Source organism: Saccharomyces cerevisiae, chromosome XIII (genome assembly GCF_000146045.2).
Source record: "Saccharomyces cerevisiae S288C chromosome XIII, complete sequence".
In the NCBI taxonomy this organism is placed as follows: domain Eukaryota; kingdom Fungi; phylum Ascomycota; class Saccharomycetes; order Saccharomycetales; family Saccharomycetaceae; genus Saccharomyces; species Saccharomyces cerevisiae.
The window spans coordinates 662,334-683,704 of NC_001145.3; the positions used below are offsets into that span (position 1 = coordinate 662,334).

At 38.7% G+C, this 21,371-nt stretch overlaps 9 protein-coding genes and 1 non-coding gene across 10 annotated transcripts, besides 1 other annotated feature; 5 read left to right on the plus strand and 5 right to left on the minus strand.

Annotated features, from left to right (window-relative positions):
• Nucleotides 1–310: 310 nt before the first annotated feature.
• Nucleotides 311–1,951, plus strand: CLN1 (cyclin CLN1; the record flags this gene model as incomplete). The annotated part of the gene is made up of 1 exon (NM_001182706.1): nt 311–1,951. The coding sequence occupies one exon, from the start codon at nt 311–313 to the stop codon at nt 1,949–1,951; it is 1,641 nt and encodes a 546-aa protein (NP_013926.1).
• Nucleotides 1,952–2,418: 467 nt separating this feature from the next.
• Nucleotides 2,419–3,189, plus strand: ROT1 (Rot1p; the record flags this gene model as incomplete). Its single annotated transcript, NM_001182707.1, has 1 exon — nt 2,419–3,189. The coding sequence occupies one exon, from the start codon at nt 2,419–2,421 to the stop codon at nt 3,187–3,189; it is 771 nt and encodes a 256-aa protein (NP_013927.1).
• Nucleotides 3,190–3,511: 322 nt separating this feature from the next.
• On the minus strand, nt 3,512–4,711 carry RAD14 (DNA repair protein RAD14; the record flags this gene model as incomplete). The annotated part of the gene is made up of 2 exons (NM_001182708.1): nt 3,512–4,600; nt 4,685–4,711. 2 exons carry the CDS (start codon nt 4,709–4,711, stop codon nt 3,512–3,514), a joined length of 1,116 nt encoding a protein of 371 aa, NP_013928.1.
• Nucleotides 4,712–4,954: 243 nt separating this feature from the next.
• Nucleotides 4,955–5,123, minus strand: RNA170. The gene has a single exon (NR_132247.1). It is a non-coding gene; the product is annotated as an RNA170 (non-coding RNA).
• Nucleotides 4,991–5,013: a sequence feature (ETC5; Chromosome-organizing-clamp; tethers chromosomal regions to the nuclear periphery; binds TFIIIC transcription factor but does not recruit RNA Polymerase III; can act as a transcription-blocking insulator or as a heterochromatin barrier element; located within ncRNA RNA170 which lies between divergently transcribed genes RAD14 and ERG2).
• Nucleotides 5,124–5,203: 80 nt separating the features above from the next.
• On the plus strand, nt 5,204–5,872 carry ERG2 (C-8 sterol isomerase ERG2; the record flags this gene model as incomplete). Its single annotated transcript, NM_001182709.1, has 1 exon — nt 5,204–5,872. One exon carries the CDS (start codon nt 5,204–5,206, stop codon nt 5,870–5,872), a length of 669 nt encoding a protein of 222 aa, NP_013929.1.
• A 286-nt stretch (nt 5,873–6,158) lies between these two features.
• Nucleotides 6,159–7,322, plus strand: TOM40 (TOM complex pore protein TOM40; the record flags this gene model as incomplete). The annotated part of the gene is made up of 1 exon (NM_001182710.1): nt 6,159–7,322. One exon carries the CDS (start codon nt 6,159–6,161, stop codon nt 7,320–7,322), a length of 1,164 nt encoding a protein of 387 aa, NP_013930.1.
• A 407-nt stretch (nt 7,323–7,729) lies between these two features.
• Nucleotides 7,730–8,992, minus strand: INP1 (Inp1p; the record flags this gene model as incomplete). Its single annotated transcript, NM_001182711.1, has 1 exon — nt 7,730–8,992. The coding sequence occupies one exon, from the start codon at nt 8,990–8,992 to the stop codon at nt 7,730–7,732; it is 1,263 nt and encodes a 420-aa protein (NP_013931.1).
• Nucleotides 8,993–9,553: 561 nt separating this feature from the next.
• PFK2 (6-phosphofructokinase subunit beta) lies at nt 9,554–12,433 on the minus strand (the record flags this gene model as incomplete). The annotated part of the gene is made up of 1 exon (NM_001182712.1): nt 9,554–12,433. The coding sequence occupies one exon, from the start codon at nt 12,431–12,433 to the stop codon at nt 9,554–9,556; it is 2,880 nt and encodes a 959-aa protein (NP_013932.1).
• Nucleotides 12,434–13,562: 1,129 nt separating this feature from the next.
• YMR206W (uncharacterized protein) lies at nt 13,563–14,504 on the plus strand (the record flags this gene model as incomplete). The annotated part of the gene is made up of 1 exon (NM_001182713.1): nt 13,563–14,504. One exon carries the CDS (start codon nt 13,563–13,565, stop codon nt 14,502–14,504), a length of 942 nt encoding a protein of 313 aa, NP_013933.1.
• A 355-nt stretch (nt 14,505–14,859) lies between these two features.
• HFA1 (acetyl-CoA carboxylase HFA1) lies at nt 14,860–21,231 on the minus strand (the record flags this gene model as incomplete). Its single annotated transcript, NM_001182714.1, has 1 exon — nt 14,860–21,231. One exon carries the CDS (start codon nt 21,229–21,231, stop codon nt 14,860–14,862), a length of 6,372 nt encoding a protein of 2,123 aa, NP_013934.1.
• Nucleotides 21,232–21,371: the final 140 nt, after the last annotated feature.

Consider the following 21,371-nt stretch of genomic DNA (forward strand, 5'->3'; position numbering starts at 1 on the left):
ATCTCTCGATATTTTCTTAGTATCTCTTTTTATATAAGAATATATTTTGGAATTGGTAATGCTTATCTTCAATAGTTTCTTAGTTGAATGCACACTTAAGAGCAAATTGGCCAAGGAGTTCTTCGTTCGCTTTAATTTATTTCCTGGTTATTGTCAATTTATTCATCCCATCTCCCCAGGATAGAAGAAATTAGTGTAATTTTGCTGACAATACATTTTAACGACGATAACAATAATAGCAATTAAATAAAATAGCACTACCACCACTCCACTGCTCGTTAGCTATTTCTGTAAAATAAATAAAAAGATCATGAACCACTCAGAAGTGAAAACTGGGTTAATTGTCACTGCAAAGCAGACATATTACCCAATTGAATTGTCCAATGCAGAACTACTAACTCATTACGAAACCATACAGGAATATCACGAGGAAATCTCTCAAAATGTGCTGGTCCAATCTTCCAAGACAAAACCAGACATAAAATTGATCGATCAGCAACCGGAGATGAATCCTCATCAAACTAGAGAAGCCATAGTAACATTTTTGTATCAACTTTCAGTGATGACTAGAGTAAGTAATGGTATCTTCTTCCACGCTGTCAGGTTCTACGATCGCTATTGCTCTAAGAGAGTAGTGTTAAAGGACCAAGCTAAACTAGTTGTAGGCACCTGCCTTTGGTTAGCGGCCAAAACTTGGGGAGGGTGCAACCATATTATAAACAACGTCTCCATCCCCACAGGTGGTAGGTTTTATGGTCCCAATCCTAGAGCTCGTATTCCACGCCTTTCTGAATTGGTTCATTATTGCGGCGGGTCCGATTTATTCGATGAATCAATGTTCATTCAAATGGAAAGACATATCTTGGATACTCTGAACTGGGACGTTTATGAGCCCATGATTAATGACTACATTTTAAACGTTGACGAAAATTGTTTGATACAATATGAACTTTACAAAAACCAGTTACAAAATAACAATAGCAACGGCAAAGAATGGTCCTGTAAGAGAAAGTCACAATCTTCTGACGACAGTGATGCCACAGTGGAAGAACATATCAGTAGTTCACCGCAAAGTACTGGACTAGATGGCGATACAACTACCATGGATGAAGATGAAGAACTAAATTCCAAAATTAAATTGATAAATTTGAAAAGATTCTTAATTGATCTGAGCTGTTGGCAATACAACTTGCTTAAATTCGAATTATACGAAATATGCAATGGTATGTTTTCTATAATAAACAAATTCACTAATCAAGATCAAGGCCCTTTTCTCTCTATGCCCATTGGTAATGATATAAACTCAAACACTCAAACGCAGGTATTCAGCATTATCATCAATGGCATAGTCAATTCTCCCCCATCTTTAGTCGAAGTTTATAAGGAGCAATATGGTATAGTACCTTTCATATTACAAGTAAAAGATTATAACTTGGAATTACAAAAGAAACTGCAACTGGCCTCTACAATAGACCTAACCAGAAAAATTGCTGTCAATTCTCGTTACTTTGACCAAAATGCCTCTTCATCATCAGTTTCTTCTCCAAGCACATATTCTTCGGGAACCAATTATACTCCAATGCGAAACTTCAGTGCACAATCAGACAACAGTGTTTTCAGTACTACCAACATTGACCATTCATCGCCGATCACCCCTCACATGTACACTTTTAATCAGTTTAAAAACGAAAGTGCTTGTGACAGTGCCATAAGCGTAAGCAGTCTACCTAATCAAACCCAAAATGGTAACATGCCATTATCAAGCAATTATCAGAATATGATGCTAGAAGAAAGGAATAAAGAGAATAGAATTCCCAACTCATCATCCGCTGAAATACCACAACGTGCCAAATTTATGACGACTGGTATATTCCAGAACACAGGAGAACTTACTAATAGAGCGTCTTCGATATCGCTATCGTTAAGGAACCACAATAGCTCTCAACTGTGACCATTTTCTCATCAAGCCTACATATATACTTAATTAATAACGGAATACTACGCTTTTCCATCGTAAGTAATAATGACATTCATACTTGACATTTTAATACCAGATAATTTTAATGCCCACCTACAAACATCTAGCCTCAATATTCTTCACCTGAAACCAGCTGAATAGTAATATACCAATATTCTTTCAACGATTGATATAATTATCATCATGAACGGAAAAGATGACGCGATTTTCCAGTATTTTTTTCTTCCTTTCGTTCTAACGTTTGCGGTAAGCAAAGGAGAGTAGTAATTAGCAAACAGTTATAAATAGAAAGCCTCTCTAAGATTATAGATATATAGTCATACTAAAGCTTGAGATCTCATCTTTTTCGAGAACCTACCGGCATATTAAACTGAAGTAAGACATCATTCTGAGGAAAGGATCGGTATTATAACCATTATTATTTGTTGCACTTTATTACTATGTGGTCGAAAAAGTTTACATTAAAAAAGCTAATCTTAGGCGGGTATTTGTTTGCTCAAAAGGTCTATTGTGAAGACGAAAGTAACTCTATATACGGTACCTGGTCATCTAAATCAAATCAAGTGTTCACGGGACCGGGGTTTTATGATCCCGTAGATGAACTATTGATAGAACCTTCATTGCCCGGGCTTAGCTATTCGTTCACTGAAGATGGTTGGTACGAAGAAGCTACTTACCAGGTAAGTGGCAATCCTCGTAACCCAACTTGCCCCATGGCTTCGTTGATTTATCAGCATGGTACATATAACATTTCAGAAAACGGTACGTTAGTTCTGAATCCTATTGAAGTTGACGGTAGACAACTATTCAGCGACCCATGCAATGATGACGGAGTTTCGACTTATTCTAGATATAACCAAACAGAAACTTTCAAGGAATATGCCGTAGGTATAGATCCTTACCATGGTATTTACACCCTGCAATTGTACCAATATGATGGTACTCCAATGCAACCACTATATTTGGCTTATAGACCACCAATGATGCTTCCAACAGAAACTTTGAACCCAACATCGTCAGCGACCAGCACTGACGACCCATCCTCTAATAAGAAAAGATCACTGAGAAGTTTAGTGAGGAGGAGCCTGGAAAACAGACACAAGACGAATGCCATTAAAAGACAAAATACCTCATTTTTAACCTCCAATGCCATTTGGTATATTTCTGCGGGTATGCTAGGTGTAGGTTCATTATTATTTTTAGCATTTTAGGCGCACTACAGGGATACTTATTCAACCAATGGGGGAAAGAGGCCCCATGTGGCCTTCAAATAAATATTAAAAACTATAAACATATAAGGCAAAACAACTTTATCAGGCGAGAAAGAGAAGCAAGAATAGGTGTAATTTTATGCACCCAAGGAATTGATTGTAATCATATTATTAAATAAGGTGGATGAATAAAAGATTTTCAAACCAGTTTTTCCGAGATAGTTAATTATGTACGAGTGACAAATGGGATATCAATCAATGAACACAATCAAAACACCTTATTATGACTTTCTTGTTATATTCTTATATACATAACCAACATTTAAATGTCAATTTCTTCAGTTTCTAGCCCGCAGTCTGTACATCTTCTTCTTTGAATTTGATAACCGTCTTCATCAATACCTCCATCAACTGGATCACTAAAATGATGAATATGGGCTTTCCCATGCTTCTTTTCTCTTAATCTATTAGTATATTCTTGAGCTCTTGTTTTCAGTCGCATTTCCTTGATTTTCTTTTCGTATTTTTTCTCCCTTCTGTGAGCCTTTCCTTCTTCACGACGTTGCCATTCCTCATCTAAACCTTCTTCTCCACCCCATTTCTTGAACGCAAAGGCTTCCACTTCACATCTAACAAATAGTTGCATTCTTGCAAATGTCCCCGAATGAGGGTTCGGCTTTTCTAGTCTATGAAAGAGATCCTCATCATTCAATTCGGGGTCTGTTAAAAAGTAATCTTCCTTACATTCTGTTTTCGTCAGTAGTGCATACTTTTCTGGATGCTCCTTAGAACACTGTTTACAAACTTGTAACTTGAACACATCATGTAGCACAGGATCCATCTCAATATTAATATGACATTCAATACATTTCGGCGCCTTTGAAATATGCTCTGGAGGAGGTGCATTTTCGTACAGCATTTTCCGTTCAAGTTGTTCCTTTTTCCAGTCCTGTAGTGTCTTCTGCTTTTTAGATCCAAACTCAGATTCAAATTCTTGGTCATCGGTAAAGTCAGAATTTGGAAGCTTGTCCTTAGGGTTGATATAACCACCATTCAAGTTCTGCATGGTGGCAAAATCGTACTCAATGTAATCTTGTTTCCTTATGCTAGGTCTGATTCTATCCGTTGGCCTTTTGTCGAGTACCGACGCATCCCTTTTACTTCCATCAACTACTCCGCTACCATAAAGTGAAGTAGTGTTAGTGTTAGTGTTAGCAAGCGCAGACGGTTGTCCATTATGATTTGGCACATGTACTGCGGCTGCTGCATTATCATCCCGATTGCTGCCACTAGTAACTGCGAGAGGCCGGGTTTTTAAAGGTTCATTCCTACTTTCTATTCGATTCAATTGGTCGCTACTCAGTATTCCCCTTTTTCTTAACCGTTCTATTGCTAATTTCCTGTTAGCCTCCTGCACAGCTCATCTCATCGTTAAATTGTTAGTAAAAAGAAACCCACGGTTAAAATACAAACACAGAATCATTTTCACACATACTAGTTTGGCCTTTTGTTCGGGAGTCATAGCGTTACGTTCGATACCTTCACTACGAAGATCCAAACTCTTTTTCTAGTTCCGATAAATTCCTTACCTTCTTTTCACTTTCCTCTTTTCTCCCTACAACTTAGCAAACGTCAAACATGCTGTAGATAGAGCTTCTATAGAAGTACAGTTATTCAAACAAAAAAAAAAAAAAAAACAAGGGTTGTGGAGTATGCCACTAGCAGTCTGCTATGTTGATTCTGCTTATTATCAACGAAGTATCCCATTATGATCTTATGCAATGCACATTCCTGCCCTTACGCTCCAGGGCAGAATCGAACCACGGCCCTCGTATAAGCCGCAAGGAAAACTACCGGTGCTATCGTTCTCGTTTGGATGATTTTCAGTATGGAAGAATTTGGATAGATCTGCAGCGCCATGGTATATAAGAGAAAGAAGCGGTAACGTTTGACACTGGGTTCAGATCTCTCTTGTCGCTCAATCAAACTAAGACTAGCCCAGACCATTATAGCCATGAAGTTTTTCCCACTCCTTTTGTTGATTGGTGTTGTAGGCTACATTATGAACGTATTGTTCACTACCTGGTTGCCAACCAATTACATGTTCGATCCAAAAACTTTGAACGAAATATGTAACTCGGTGATTAGCAAACACAACGCAGCAGAAGGTTTATCCACTGAAGACCTGTTACAGGATGTCAGAGACGCACTTGCCTCTCATTACGGGGACGAATACATCAACAGGTACGTCAAAGAAGAATGGGTCTTCAACAATGCTGGTGGTGCGATGGGCCAAATGATCATCCTACACGCTTCCGTATCCGAGTACTTAATTCTATTCGGAACCGCTGTTGGTACTGAAGGGCACACAGGTGTTCACTTTGCTGACGACTATTTTACCATCTTACATGGTACGCAAATCGCAGCATTGCCATATGCCACTGAAGCCGAAGTTTACACTCCTGGTATGACTCATCACTTGAAGAAGGGATACGCCAAGCAATACAGCATGCCAGGTGGTTCCTTTGCCCTTGAATTGGCTCAAGGCTGGATTCCATGTATGTTGCCATTCGGGTTTTTGGACACTTTCTCCAGTACTCTTGATTTATACACTCTATATAGAACTGTCTACCTGACTGCCAGGGACATGGGTAAGAACTTGTTGCAAAACAAAAAGTTCTAAGCTGCCCGACCTCACGAAATCAGTCATGCGGTAGTCCATTATAATATAACTATTATTATTATTACTATTACTATTATTATTATTATTATTATTATCTATTGTTTATATTCTCTTTAGCTTTTTATCACCTACGACGACGGATATATTCGGCGTTTGCAAAAAGTGAAAAAGGCGTCTTTTGGTGGACATGAACTCAATCTTCAATTCTTTGAAAGCGGTGTATGCGTATAAGGCCTTTTAACCATCGTGCAAAACAATAAAAGACTACCAATAACCGACGTGAATCATGTCTGCACCAACTCCATTAGCAGAGGCCTCTCAAATTCCCACTATCCCGGCCCTTTCTCCTTTGACTGCGAAGCAATCCAAGGGGAATTTCTTCTCCTCAAACCCAATATCTAGCTTTGTTGTGGATACGTACAAACAATTGCATTCTCACAGACAATCTTTGGAGCTGGTCAATCCCGGTACCGTGGAAAACCTGAATAAGGAAGTCTCCCGTGACGTGTTTTTGTCTCAGTATTTTTTCACCGGGCTAAGAGCTGATTTGAATAAGGCATTTTCCATGAATCCTGCTTTTCAAACCTCACACACTTTCTCTATAGGTTCCCAAGCATTGCCTAAGTACGCATTCTCCGCATTGTTTGCCAACGATAACCTATTTGCTCAAGGTAATATCGACAACGATTTATCTGTTTCCGGTAGATTAAACTATGGTTGGGATAAGAAAAACATTTCTAAGGTCAACCTACAGATATCAGATGGCCAACCAACAATGTGTCAGTTAGAACAAGACTATCAGGCTTCCGATTTTTCTGTGAACGTAAAGACATTGAACCCTTCGTTCTCTGAGAAGGGCGAATTCACAGGTGTTGCTGTTGCATCTTTTCTACAAAGTGTTACTCCTCAATTAGCTTTAGGTTTAGAAACTTTATACTCCAGAACTGACGGTAGCGCTCCAGGTGATGCTGGTGTTTCATACTTGACTCGTTATGTCTCCAAGAAGCAAGATTGGATTTTTTCGGGCCAATTGCAAGCCAACGGTGCTTTAATTGCATCGCTATGGAGAAAAGTAGCACAAAATGTCGAGGCAGGTATCGAAACTACATTACAAGCTGGTATGGTTCCTATTACTGATCCATTGATGGGCACTCCAATTGGTATTCAACCTACTGTCGAGGGTTCTACCACTATTGGTGCTAAGTATGAATACAGACAATCTGTATATCGTGGTACATTAGATTCCAATGGTAAGGTTGCATGTTTTCTAGAAAGAAAAGTTCTGCCAACTCTGTCCGTTTTATTTTGCGGTGAAATCGATCATTTCAAGAACGATACCAAGATTGGTTGCGGTCTACAATTTGAAACTGCTGGTAATCAAGAATTACTAATGTTACAACAAGGTTTAGACGCAGATGGTAACCCATTGCAAGCTCTTCCTCAATTGTGAAAATCTTCCCTTGGCTTTTTTATGGTTGAATAAATAATCATTGTTTTTATCTTTCCTATGCTTTTTTTTTATTAATTTGTGTAACGACTTCTCCCTCCAGCATACGCTCCCAGACTTTTTTGTTTTTGTTTTAATATAAATAATTATGTATATACGTGGGCACCAAGTTGAGGGGGAATTCCTTGTTTATAGTTATGATACGTCTCATATCCTTGTCCTTACTTTCACAATGGTCTAAAATAAAAGACAAGAAAACAAAACTGCAAATATATTAAATTCTATTTTTCTTTTTTAGAAGAAGCTATTAATAATAGATCAAATGTTCCAGCCATTTATATTCACATTGTATACTCCTTCACTTTGGTTTACACCTACATTCATTTGTGCAGTTATGCTTTGAACTTCATTCAAAGGTCGCCAAGACCAGATATGGATCTCCTCTGAAATCTTCTATGCCTGTCCTGCAGATACGGGGGAGAGTCGATAAAAGGGTATGAACTATATCTTTTGTTTTGCTGTTTCGAATGAATACTTGGGGCTGCTATTGGAATATTCAGTACAGGAGCGGTTCGTCTGATAGCATTTTTGAAAGCTTCATTTATGGAGATTGACACGGCATCGGTAGGGTCGCTCGGATAGAGAAAGCTTGCATTTAGATTAGAGCAAGTGTTCGATATCACGGAGAAGCTATTATCTGTACATCCTTGTTCGTATTCTTCATCCAGCAAGTAATTAAGGTCGTCATCATCATAATTATCATCATCATCATCGTTATCATCATCATTATTAATTATTTCAGTATTGGGGGGCTCTATGTCCGAAGTAGGCGGCAGTTTGAATTTATCGCTCAAAGACTCATTATTCCCAATAGTAGCTCCTTCATTAATATGCGAAAATTGGCAAATTTTGCTAATGACGTTTTCAAAAGCTTTCACACTATTTTCCAACTCTGATTGGGATTGACTAATCAAAGGTAGAAATTCGATTTCCCAGTACCGTTCCGGATTATAAAAGCTAATAAAGTATTTGAAACCTGCGCCATTTAGCCTTGTTATTTGTAGTTTGGGTAGTACTGGATGCACAATATCACCATGTCGTCCTATCGATAAATAGTTTACTACATGCCCATCATGACTACTAGCTTTACTAGATTTTTGAAAGGGCGCTATATTTTCCTTTAACTTATCAAACCCTGTACATATCTGATATATTTCAATAGGTCCTTTTGCCATTAAAGATGTAGGTTTTAACTTAATAGTGTTTTGACTGTCTTGACTTTGCGTATCATTGAAGAATACTCCACTACTTTCAGTGACATTATTTGCGGATACTTGGGAATTTCTACGAATGCAACTGCTATTCGGAATATCATTATGAATGGGAACGAATGAATTCATAACCTGAACATTGCCATAGGTAAACAATGAAAATCTCTGAGTTGATATTCTTTTCCTTTGTGTTCCGGTTTTCTTCGAGGACGTGCCATTTTTTTTGGCTTTAACAGATTTATTTGTATCGTTTGAGTGTTGGGTCGAATCCTGTTTCAACTTTTTATTGTTGCTAAGTTTAAGTGACTGTTTTAAAGTTTGAAACGTAGATTGAGGTTTCTTTTCTTGTTTTGCCGTTAATCTCACGCTATTTTTCTTTGTTTCTCCCCTTGATAAAACCATACCACTTTGTTTAATTTCCTGAGAGTTATCAGACGAAAAATGTAGACCTTGTATCCTTCATAGGTGAAGGAATACTTCCTCCGTAATAAGGTAATTTAAAGTTCATAGTTCATTCACTCTTTTTGTTTACATCTCCGTTCTTCGTGATAAGTTCATAGATAATAAGAGAACAAAGTATTTAACGCACATGTATAAATATTGTATTAAAAGGGTACCTTTATAAATATGAGATCCGAGGGACGTTTATTGGAATTATCTTTTAAATCGTCTATATCACATATTCCAGTATACATAAGTTTTAATTTTAGAAAACGTTTAAATAAACAAAGAGAAAAAAAATAAGACACAAAAAATAACAGTATCTTTATTCTTGACATTCATAAAAATGCATGATAATATTGGTTTCATGGGGTAGTACTTGTATTATTAAAAGAAAGGAACAAAAAATTCATTGTTCAAAAGCTTAGAGATAAAAAAAAAGAATTATAGACACAAAAGAAAAACATGGGTTAACATTAATTGACATTAATAATAGAAAGTGTAATAAAAGGTCATTTTCTTTTAATCAACTCTCTTTCTTCCAACCAAATGGTCAGCAATGAGTCTGGTAGCTTGCCAGTGAATGACCTTTGGCATTCTCATGGAAACTTCAGTTTCATAGTCATACAATTGTCTAATGGAGTTGTAAACGACATGTGAACCCTTAACACCAACGACAGCAGCAGTGTCAGAAATGGTCTTGTCATCAGCGTTGAAGTTTTCTTCGGCAGCACGAGCTTCAGCAATGGCAGCTTGGTTGTCTTTGATGAAGCCGACAGCTTTAATGGCCATTCTAGTGGCTCTTGTTCTATCAATTGGAGATGGCAAACCACCTTGTTGTACATGACCTGGATAAGCTGGCTTAGCGTCAAATCTGCCATCGGCTTCAGCAGTAATAACTTCAGCCAATTTAGTGGCTGATAAAGCCTTAGAAGCGTTTGTACTCTTCAAAATCAATTTACCAAATCTACCTCTACCTTCTGCCTTTTCAAAAGATTGAGCTAAGTATTCAATATCCTCGGACAATTGCTCCAAAGAAATACCTTCTTCTGGGACATAAGAGACTTGAGCACCAACAGCCAAAGAAGCGTAAGTGGCCAAATAGCCTGAGTTACCACCTTGACAATCGACAACGAAGGCTCTACCTCTGGTTGAAGAAGCGGATTGTTTAACAACATCACAGTATTCCATTAGAGCATTCAAAGCGGTATCAGAACCCAAAGAGTATTCAGTACCTGGAACATTGTTAGACAAAGTAGCTGGTATCAAGACCATTGGGATTCTGAAAGCTGGATAACTTTCTCTTGCTCTCTCTAATTGATGTAAAGATTCAAAAGCTTCGAAACCACCAACGATGATCAAACCATCAAATTCGTACTTTTGGAAATAGTAAGCAATCATACCTAGATCTGCTTCTTCTGGAGTGACTCTGTTAGTACCGATTTCAGAACCACCACGGGATTGCCAACCCAACATATCCTTCCAGTTCAAAGAACGAACACTTTCATGTCTTGCCAAACCAGACCAACCATTGTAGATAGCGTATGGTCTGTGACCTTGGGACATACAGTAAGTAGCCATCGAGTAGACGGCAGAGTTGATACCACCAGCTGGAGCACCGACATTAACAATGGCAATCTTCAGTCTCTTGTCCTTTGGTAGCTTTGGTTCGTTGTGGTCAGCAGAGTTGATAGCCATGAAATTGTTTAAATGTTCAATGAACTCAGTGTCTCTTAAAGACATAGCTCTCTTGAAATCCTTAGCTTGAATGGCTTCTGCAACTGCTTTGGTCAACTTGACGGATTCCATTAATGGTTTACGAACAATTTTGTTTTCGTTAACAGCAATCAATGGTGATGGGGTGTCTGGAGTGGATTCCAAAACGGCATTAACGGCCTCAAGACCTTGTAAAGTAGCCAAGATACGGTCGTAAGCAACAGCAGTACCACCTCTTTGAACGTGACCTAAGGTAGTAATTCTTGTATCCAAACCTAATCTGTCAACTAGAACTTTGTGGACGTCGCTTGGAGAAATTGGGGTCAAGTCAGCAGCGATAGCACCTTCTGCAACAACAACAATGGTGGTTCTCTTACCCCTTGATCTGTGCTTGGAGACAATGTCACACATTTGATCTTGCCATTCGCTGGAAGTGGCTGGCTTCTCTGGAATAAAGATATAGTCAGCGGAAGTGGCGATACCAGCTAATAAAGCTAACCAACCACAGTTTCTACCCATAACTTCAACAACGAAAGCTCTTGAGTGAGAGTTGGCAGTGGCTTCAACGTAATCGATGGCCTTACAGATTCTGTCCAAGGCAGAGTAAGCACCAATAGTAGCATCCGTGGTGGACATATCGTTATCAATAGAACCGACAGTACCGCAAATATTCAAATGCTTCATTCTTTCGTATTGTTCGTTGGAAATTCTGTTTGTTTTCAACAATTCCTCGATCAAAGAAGGCCATTCTGATCTAAACAGATCAGCACCAGTCAAAGAACCGTCACCACCACAAACGATCAAAGCATCGACACCGGCCTCAATCAAATGTTGGGCACCCAATAATCTACCTTCGCGCTTCTTGAATTCCATACAACGGGCAGTACCAATGTTGGTACCACCTTCAGCAGACCAACCACGGACGTCTTCCCAGTGGAATTCCTTGATGTATTCTGGACCACCACGAACCAAACCTTCATAACCTTCCATGACAACAAAGGCACGACAACCTTTGAAGATAGCGGAACGCACGATGGCTCTAACGTTAGAGTTCATACCTGGAGCATCACCACCGGAAGTCATGACGGCAATTGCCTTTTGAGGCCTGTTCAATGGCTTTGGCAGAGATGGATAGGTGTCGGTGGTTTTCATACGGTAAGCCAAATCAGTGTAAGAGTGAACTTTAGAGGAAAGACCAGACTCAGCAGAAGCTTCTGGTGCTGGTGGTGGAGTTGGCTTGGTTGAAACTGCGTTCTTAGTAGAAGTAACACCAACAACGTTACCTAATGGGTCCAAAGTGTACAACTGCATTGGAAATAGTTCTGTTGGGTAGCCTTGAAGAGGAGCGTTCATAGCATTTAGAGTGTCCTTGACTGCCAAGATGTCGGAAGTGTTAAATACCAAGGATTGGGTGGCATGTGATCTCCAGTCTTGAGTCTTGGTAATACTGTTCAATTCCTTCAAATGAGCCTCAACATTTTTATTGATTTTTTCATCAGGACGTAGAAGGATCTTCAAAGAGATGGAATCGTTAGACAATAAAGTGGAGTTTTCATCTGGAGAAGAGCGGTTTTCTAATGACAAAAACTTGGTGTAAAAATCTATGGCAGCTTTATAAGATTGAACGGAATATGCAGTGACGGTACAATAAGAAGTACCATTCACAAAAGGAGTAGTAACAGTCATTGCGTATGGTTAGTTCTTGGCCAATGCTAAACTAGTCTCTAAATCTAGTTCTATTGTTCAAATGAGGTATAAGAAAGGCTTTTAAGCAAGAAGAAGGAAAAAAAAAAAAAAAAAGGAATTTTCTTCTTTATGAAACCGAAGATAAGAAGCTTTTAATCAAGGAAGTAATAAATAAAGGACAAAAAGAAGAAAAAAATATTATTGTTTTATAAAATGCAAGTAGGAAAAATAAGAATGAGAGCGGATAAAAAAAAGGCAGGAAAAAAAACAACAACATGAAGCGAGAGACTTCATTGCGATGTAATAAATGAATGGTAGATAAAGACCGGATGGAAAAAAAGGCCGATTTAACATGGCAAACAAAAGATTACATACGTACTGATCAAATTGATCAATTCAATATCTCTGTTTTCGTTTTTAACATTCAACTACCGTCATAGCGTTATACGTAGGAAAAAAAAACCGCAATCACGTAACCGTGGCTTCCACTAATCGGCTCTTGTGCCGTCAGATTCCGGATGTACGGGTGGACGCCATTTGGAACGAAAAAAAGAAATTGAAAAAAGTGGAAGCTAGAAATCACTGTCTTACCCTGGACGGTATCGTATATAATGACTCCGGTTTTTTTTTCTCTACCCCCTTGCCTCTTACCCCGGATTTTACCCAACTTTATCTTAATCTTCGTTTTCCTTTTAGCGTGGAGATGGTAAACGCTAGCGGTAACGTTAACGTTGCAAAGGGGGTATGCGGGACTGGCTGAAACGGGCGATGATACGATGCAACAAAGCAGCAGAGAATGGCTATGAATAGTCTTTACACCCACAGTTTTTCGTGTGGCAGTTACTATATATTAGTAGGATATTCGATCTATATAGATGGTAGTACTTACAATGCTGTTCTTGGGTTTTTGCGGATCTTCTTTCTTTTTTGTAGTTTTATTTTATGTCTTACTTCTTATTTCCTTCTTACTTCCTCATTGGTTAAGGCTCACGTTGATTGCAATAACAAAGAAGTATATACTGTAGCATAGCTCTTCATATCATTTTTGCCGTGCATTCGAAGACTATATATATATATGCATATTGTCTGACCTTTCGCCTTAAAGTAAAGAAGACAACAGAATATAACCATGCTGAGTAGCAGTAGCAATAGACCCATATCTGCCCATCTAACCATCCATTACAAGGCTATTCAGGAGGAAGAGGGGGAGGATATGAGAAGCGGTGCCGGAAGTGGTGGCCATCATGACGACTATTTTCTGGAGAGTAACAGATCTCCCACTCCTAATAAGAAACATGAGTTCATTAAAACGGTGCTCAATATCAACGATAACGACTCTGAATTTTCGGAATCGTGCTCACCAAGAGAGAAGTTACATAACGAGGGGGCTTGTAATACAGACCTGTTCGGGGACTTCATGTCTAAAAGACAACAGAGGCTGTCTAATTCTATGAACATTTACGACCTTTATCAGTGTGTACATAACCTGTCGCCTAGCAACAACAACCATCAGTTCATAGCAAGAAGGTTCAGCGATTCTCATATTCCCTCCTTGCATCACCGCCAGCAGCAACAGAAGGTAACAACAAAAAACTTTGTACAGCCCACGAAGGACATTCAAAGGATCGCCTCGTACGCTGCGGATTCAGACCAGAGAGTCAAGTATTTACCAAACTATCATCAGTCTGCTCCTTCTACTGCACTGTCTGCGGCTGAATCGAAAGCGGCTGTACCAAGAAAGCTCCCTGACAGAGACAGTACACAAAATTACGTACTAAAATTGCAACTCTCGTCACCCAACTCTCAACCAATGTCACCAAGGACTCGCCCGGGCTACCGCCCCTCTTGCTCTTCTTCCAATTGCTCGTCATCTTCCTCATCATCAGCATGTTCATCCGTTTCCATCTCAGATCCGAACAACATAACAGCATACGAAACGAATAATGTCAACCCTCAGTTCCCCAGTAACCAGCCATTAGATATTTCTAGTCCTTGTGCAAGGCATCACCATAGAAGAAATTCTATTGCTGTAAAATTTGACAAGGCTTTATATAAGAAAACAACAGGATAGTTGATTAGAAGACTATAGCTAAATAATCATTTCATTGGGAAATGACTATCACGATTTAACGAATACCCCCTTTTCTCTTTCTTGCCATTTAATGGTCGTCGCTCTGATATTTGCACACATACGCTCACGTACATAGGTACACGCAGATGGGACAGGCGCATAAGTACGCGCTAATACATGTATTGATATAAGTTATGTTTTTATTTATCAAAATGATATTGTTGCATTTTTTTTTTTAAATCTCACGTTATTTTTCATTTATATACATACACTTAAGAGAATGTCAGATTTTCTCTTTTCGGCCACCATTATGGTATCTAAGCGGCTATTTAACTTACTTGTTCCTATACCGAAACTATCTCTTTCGCTTACTGTCCACCAACCTAGTTAGCTCTTCAAGGACAATGTTTCCCCTTCTGTCTTCAAATTTTTTCTTAAGCTCATCGATCAACAGCGAGATCTCAAACTCTTCAATGTTCTTGTCAATTTTTTTCGAATTTCTTTCTATGAACTCCACTACTGCTCTGTCATCATTAACATCCAGATCGTTATACCATGACTGAACTATTTTCAACAGGTCGTCGTACTTCATTTTCGTTTTGTTATCACATGTTTTTTTTTGCAGTCTTTTGATCACTTGTCCCTCGTTCAACCTCCTTCTCAGTCTCCAATATAAAAATCTGCGTGACTTTTTCCATTCCAACTCATTTCGGATTACTCCTTTAACTAGCATCCTAGTCGATCTATCATGTAAATCTGCAAACTGTATGCTGATTTGATTGTAAATTGGTATCAACTGTCTCTCTCTTATTTTCAATCTCTTCGTAAGATCATTTTGTTTTTCCAAAGATAACTTTTTTTCTGTCAACGTTCTTCTCAAATGTCCATATGTGGAGTCTAATCGAATCATCGTCTCTATCATTTTCTCCTTACGGTATTTTATGCTAACTACTCCGTCAGGTTCTAACACACCTCCCCTAGATTCAACATCGGCATACATTTCCATTTGTTCAGGATTAATAGTTGGATCTATAACAACCCATGATCCGCCCCTTAATTCACCAAAGGGCGGAATGTATATCAGTATGGGTTGTTTGTAGTCAACCAGAGCGTCAACAATAAAAGACCCGTACTTTAGTACTTCATTGTACATATCCCTTTGACCGCCAGAAAATCCCCTCCAATTGGCTAAGATAATCAATGGTAATTGCTCACCATAGTTAAAATCATTTATAGTTTGAGCTGTTTTGAACGCGGAATTTGGATACCACACCTGTCCTGCTTCTTTAACGGAAAACTCTGAAGAATCCAGATTAGCTGGGTCAGCGGGGATTATTTCTTCGATAGTCTTAGTTTCTACCGCAATAACACCCACGGGAATACCTCCAAGACGTGCTCTTCCAACTATTACACCTTTGGCCCATCCAGATAATGTCTCAAAAAACGAATCCTTATCAAATAGGCCTGACTGGAAGTTGTTATTTGAGTCCCATTTACCCTCTATCAACCACCTTGCCTCATATGGCACTTGCTTGGCAGGTTTGAAGTCTACATCCCTATCCCATCTATCCATAGTTTCAAGAAGTGGAGGACTCATATCTCTTTTCGCCGGGACATATGATAACCATGTCATTATTTTTTCGATGGCTTTCATATCATTACTGGCTGTTAAATGCGCTATTCCGTTTTTATACATGATTTGGGTTCCGCCAATTTGTAGGTTAGATGTATAGATATCGGTACCCAAAACTTTATTAATCGCCGATGCACCCGTCAGTATGATAGGCTTATCCTCCACCTGAATAGTACGTTGTCCTAGTCTGACCAGATAGGAACCTATACCAACGGACCGACAAGTAACAGCAGTAATAGTGAAAATGTCTCTATACGCTTTCGAAGTGGCACCAGCAATTAAACCCGAGCCCTGTAAACATTCAACACCTAAACCCTCTTCGAATCCGACTATTGCTTTAATAATATATCTCTCTTCACCGTATACCATCTTGTGTTCAACAACAACCGAATTTCCTTTCCCAGAATCTTTCAGTAGCTGCATGTCTTTTGGAGCTAAGTATAAGTACTGGAAACCCTTTGTTGGATCAGAGGGGTCATTCCATGCTACACGAAATAGAGGGATCAGCTCTTCGGCTATACCCAATTTAGCTCCTGAATTCGCCGCCAAGTATATCCTCGGGATCCCTCTCTCTCTTGCATAATTTGTGACCCTATCAAAAAACAAATCTTCTCTCGGTCCAAAAGATCCAATATTGTAGGTAATATCATTAGAAATCACGATCATGTTACGCCCTTCAGGATATTCAGGTGTCTGAACCATAATCTCAAAAGCAACCATCCCTATATTATTAAGGCCTGGCTCCCTGTTTACTTTTATTAAATTACCGTTTTGTTCTATCAATTCAACCCAACTAAAAAAACTGTCATTCAGCTTATGTTTTGGAAAATACCTTTTCCACTGTTGGATTGCAGCTTGATGAAACAGACCTGGGAAATCGTACACATATGTTGTACCCATGAATTGAGCTTTGTACCTTTTAGGTTGTAGCCAATCCTTGACCGAGTAAGGAAGAGAGAGAGATTTCTGGCTATAATGGCTCTGCTCACTACACGGTTCCAAAATCAGATTCCCATTTTTCCCTATCTTTTCGTAATATGTCTCAATTTTTACCACATACCCAGATTTATTAGAAATAAGTAATCTAAGCGGGGCTGGCTTCTTTGTTTCTAGGCACTCAACAGAGATGCAAATTTCTACATCTGTGATTCTTTCTTGAAACAATCTGGTTTCGTGAGTCTTTAGAATTGTACTCACAATTTCCTCGAGACGATGTACTGGTATGTTAAGAACTGTATTGAAACTTAAAAAAATATGATTCAAGTCTGAATTTGAGATGTCAACTGCTCCTAGATGTTCTAACATATAAACCACTTGAGCATTGATTTCCGCTTTCAAGTTTTCTTCGGTTGTTTTTTGATCATTATACATGAAGGAATTTATGATTTTCCTGACAAAGAACCTTTTATCTAGCGGCGTAAATTTGCTAATACCTTCAAAAATGCGTATACTACTATCGTATGTAGGTAGTGATCTGATTTTATAGTTCGACATTTTTCCTAACTCTAACGGTGCTTCATAGGATGGATCCATATTTCTTATTTGAGAGATTTCATCGTACGTAGTTCCATCAAAGGAGTAAAATTTAACAGCGGGCGCATTCGCGGCGATAAATGCAAATGTAATACGATTAACCTTGAGCTTGGATAGACCTCTCTCATTTTCATGAAGTTTAATTTTTAAAGTTTTAATTAGATCATTTTCACTTCTGTAACGAATAGGAGATAAAATATTAACAATAAGAGAGTTCTCTCCGCTGGAAAGTCTTTCCTCAGGAATATGAATTTGTTCGTATACCTCGTCTAATGTCTTTTCCAGAGATTCAAGCGCACGCATGTTGACAAGAAGACCAAAACTATTTGCTGAGCTCTTACCTGATGTTGAGGGAGGTTTAGAAAGTTTTGTAAACTCATCACTCTCACCATCAGAATTGACTAAATAATTTCTTAATGAGCTGAATTGCCATGACATTAGTAAATCAGGCGCTCCTTTATGAATCTTAATACTTTTTAATTGATAATTGCCGTAGGCATACCTTGCATAAATTTCAGATGCTATACTGGAAAGAGCCGTATCTTGATGGCCAAAAAAAAAGAACAAATCCTGAAGTTGTATCAGATTTGAATGTATTAAATTACCAAAATCCCTCATACAGGAATATATGTTCCTGCTGTGAATGTTTTCGGCACCAGTATCCTTTATGTGCAATTGCAGGAGAGTTTTAATATGCTCTTTTCTTTTCTTTATGGGAGGGAAAATCCCTCTGAGTAGCACTGATCTTGCCTTTACAGCAACCTCTTTAGCCCACTTAGATTCCAAACTTGCCAAATCATGTATAACAGCCCTGAATTTTAAAGACATCTTAGAGGAATCCTGGCACAATGGCTCGTATTCATGCAATATTGCAGTTACTAACTTGTTCTTTGCGACTACGTTAGCATGCGATAAACTTATGCACAAAATTTTTTTCAAGTTTGTAAGGTCTTTCCTCCGCAGATTTAGTAAGTTTCTTTCTTCATGTATATCATGATTTTCAAAAATTTTCTCAACAGCATAGTACTTTTTAATCAACTTTAAAAAAATTTCACATTCGTGATTAGCTAAACCTTCGCTATACCTTTCACTAATTTTAAGAAGTGGCTGTAAGGCAACATAAACTACATGATCATTTGTATTTTCTTCCAAGTAGCGCTTCATTAATTTGTGCAGTTCCTTTGCAGGAAAAGAAACAGATTTCTTGACTAGATTTCCCAGCCCCTCATTCAATTGCCTTGGTAGTCTATTGCGTACCGTAGAAATTTGGGAATCCCATTCTGAATAAGGAAGCCTACCATCTCTCAATATTTTTATCAACTCTTTTAGAGTAGTTTCTATTCCAGAGTTTTCATGATATCCATTGAGAATATTTTCTAACCTATTTATTAAGACTCTGAGCTTATGGTTTGGTCGGCTACCCTCTATTAGCGGTGGACCTAAAACAGGTAATTCTCCGCGGTATAAAGACGATTCGTTAGCTTTGGACGGCGAATCCAAAGTCAATTTTGCGATGACATCACCAGCCTCAATTATGGAACCGGGCTGTCTTAGTAACTCAATTACACCATCACTTTTCGCTACTAGTGGCATCTGCATTTTCATTATTTCTATTTCTGCATATTGCTGTCCAGCAAAAACGTGATCACCACTTCGGACCAAATATTTCACCAATTTCCCCGGAGTTGGAGAGATCACTTGAGTGGGATTGAGTTCAGCTTCTAAAAATATGGTATTGGAGTCTATCGAAAGTCTTGTACCTCTGATATCGTCCTTCCAATAAACTGTATGGCATTTACCGTCAACGGAGATCAACAAGCAGTCACTGGACAATTTTTGAACATTAACTTCACATTGAGACTTATTGATAGAAAGAATAAATTGTTCTTCAGATGATTGAGCAACATTGAACAAGTATCTATTATTATCGAAAATGAAGTCAACAGGAAACTTCGTTTTAAGAAAATCTTTAGGTGGAACTTGGCCCCTCCGCAATAATTCCAAATACTTATTCCTCACCTTTTCTGTGAAAACGTATGCTTTCATTGCGGCACCACAGATAATAGCGAGCGTTGGATCTAGTTTGCTATCGGAAGATAAATTTTTCAAAATCAAATCATCTAACCAACCAGTCGATATGTTATTACTCTCAAAGTCCCGAGTTTCTAATAGCTCTATCAGGTACTCTATGGGGGTTTTGAATTCTCCTCGGATGGAAAAATCTTTTAGAGCTAAAACCATGTTTTGCTTTGCATCTTGCCTATCGTTTCCTACAGCAAAAATGTGCCCAAATTGGGAATCTGAAAATGAGTGAATAGCACCATTATTTCCTACTGAGAAGTAACCCCAAACATTGGAAGAAGAACGAAAATTGAGCTCATGTATTTTCCCAGTGGAGGGCTTGAAACCTTCATTAGGATCTTCTGAAGTGATCCTGCATGAAATACAATGGCCTTTTGGCGAGGGTCTCTTTAAATTTTTAAAATCAATATACGAAGTTCCCGTTGGATCTAAACCATAAAGTTTTCTGATATCACTTATCATGTGCATAGGAATGCCCATGGCGATTTGCAGTTGAGTGGCAGGAAGGTTTACGCCAGATATCATTTCTGTCGTTGGATGCTCTACTTGTAGTCTCGGATTCAGTTCTAAAAAGTAAAATTTATCATCTTTTGGTGAATATAAGTATTCGACAGTGCCCGCAGAAACATAACCTACCAATTCACCTAGACGAATTGCTGCGCGTTCCATCCTTTGAAACGTTTCAGGCTTGGTTATTGTCACTGGTGCCTCTTCTATAATCTTTTGGTGCCGCCTTTGTATGGAACAGTCTCTCCCAAACAATGTAATGTTAGTGCCATATTGGTCAGCTAATAACTGTACCTCTAAGTGACGAGCATCAGTGACAACTTTCATAACAAACATAGGCGACCCAGGTGTCTCATTCACTGCTTGGCGATATAATGCAATAAAATCATCCTCATTATCTACTCGCCTAATGCCCTTACCTCCACCACCTTCGGATGCCTTAATCATTACAGGAAATCCTATTAATTTAGCCTTTTCTAAAGCATCTTCAGGTGAGGAACAACATCCCCTTACATATACATCATCCGGCACAGATACAAAGTTCGTCTTGTTATCGATATGGATAGTGTCTATATGTGAACCAGACCAAGGGATACACGGGATTTTAGCGCTTTGTGCTACAATAGTGGAAGAAATCTTGTCACCCAATGATCTCATAGCGCGTCCAGGAGGACCAATGAATAGTATTTTCCTTTGTGAACTAGCTAACAGCTCAGGAAGACACGGATTTTCAGAAGCATGGCCCCATCCAGCCCAGACCGCATCCACATCCGTTTGCTCTGCCACGTCCAGTATTAAGTCTATGTTGGCGTAATTGTTGTTGTTGGTACCCCCTGGTACCTGCACATATTGGTCTGCCATTCTAATATACTCCGAATTTGCGTGTAAATCATCAGGTGTCGCCATTACCACGAATTGAATGATTTTTTCATCATTGAACGTCTCGTACGCCCATTTTCTTATAGATCTCATTTCTTTCACCGCAGCAATACCATTGTTTGCTATTAAGATCTTTGAAATAACAGTATGTCCACCACGTAAATCAACAAAATCTCTTAATATTGAAGGTTGGGCACTTTCCACAGTATTTAGCCCTATGAACTGGGGCGGTA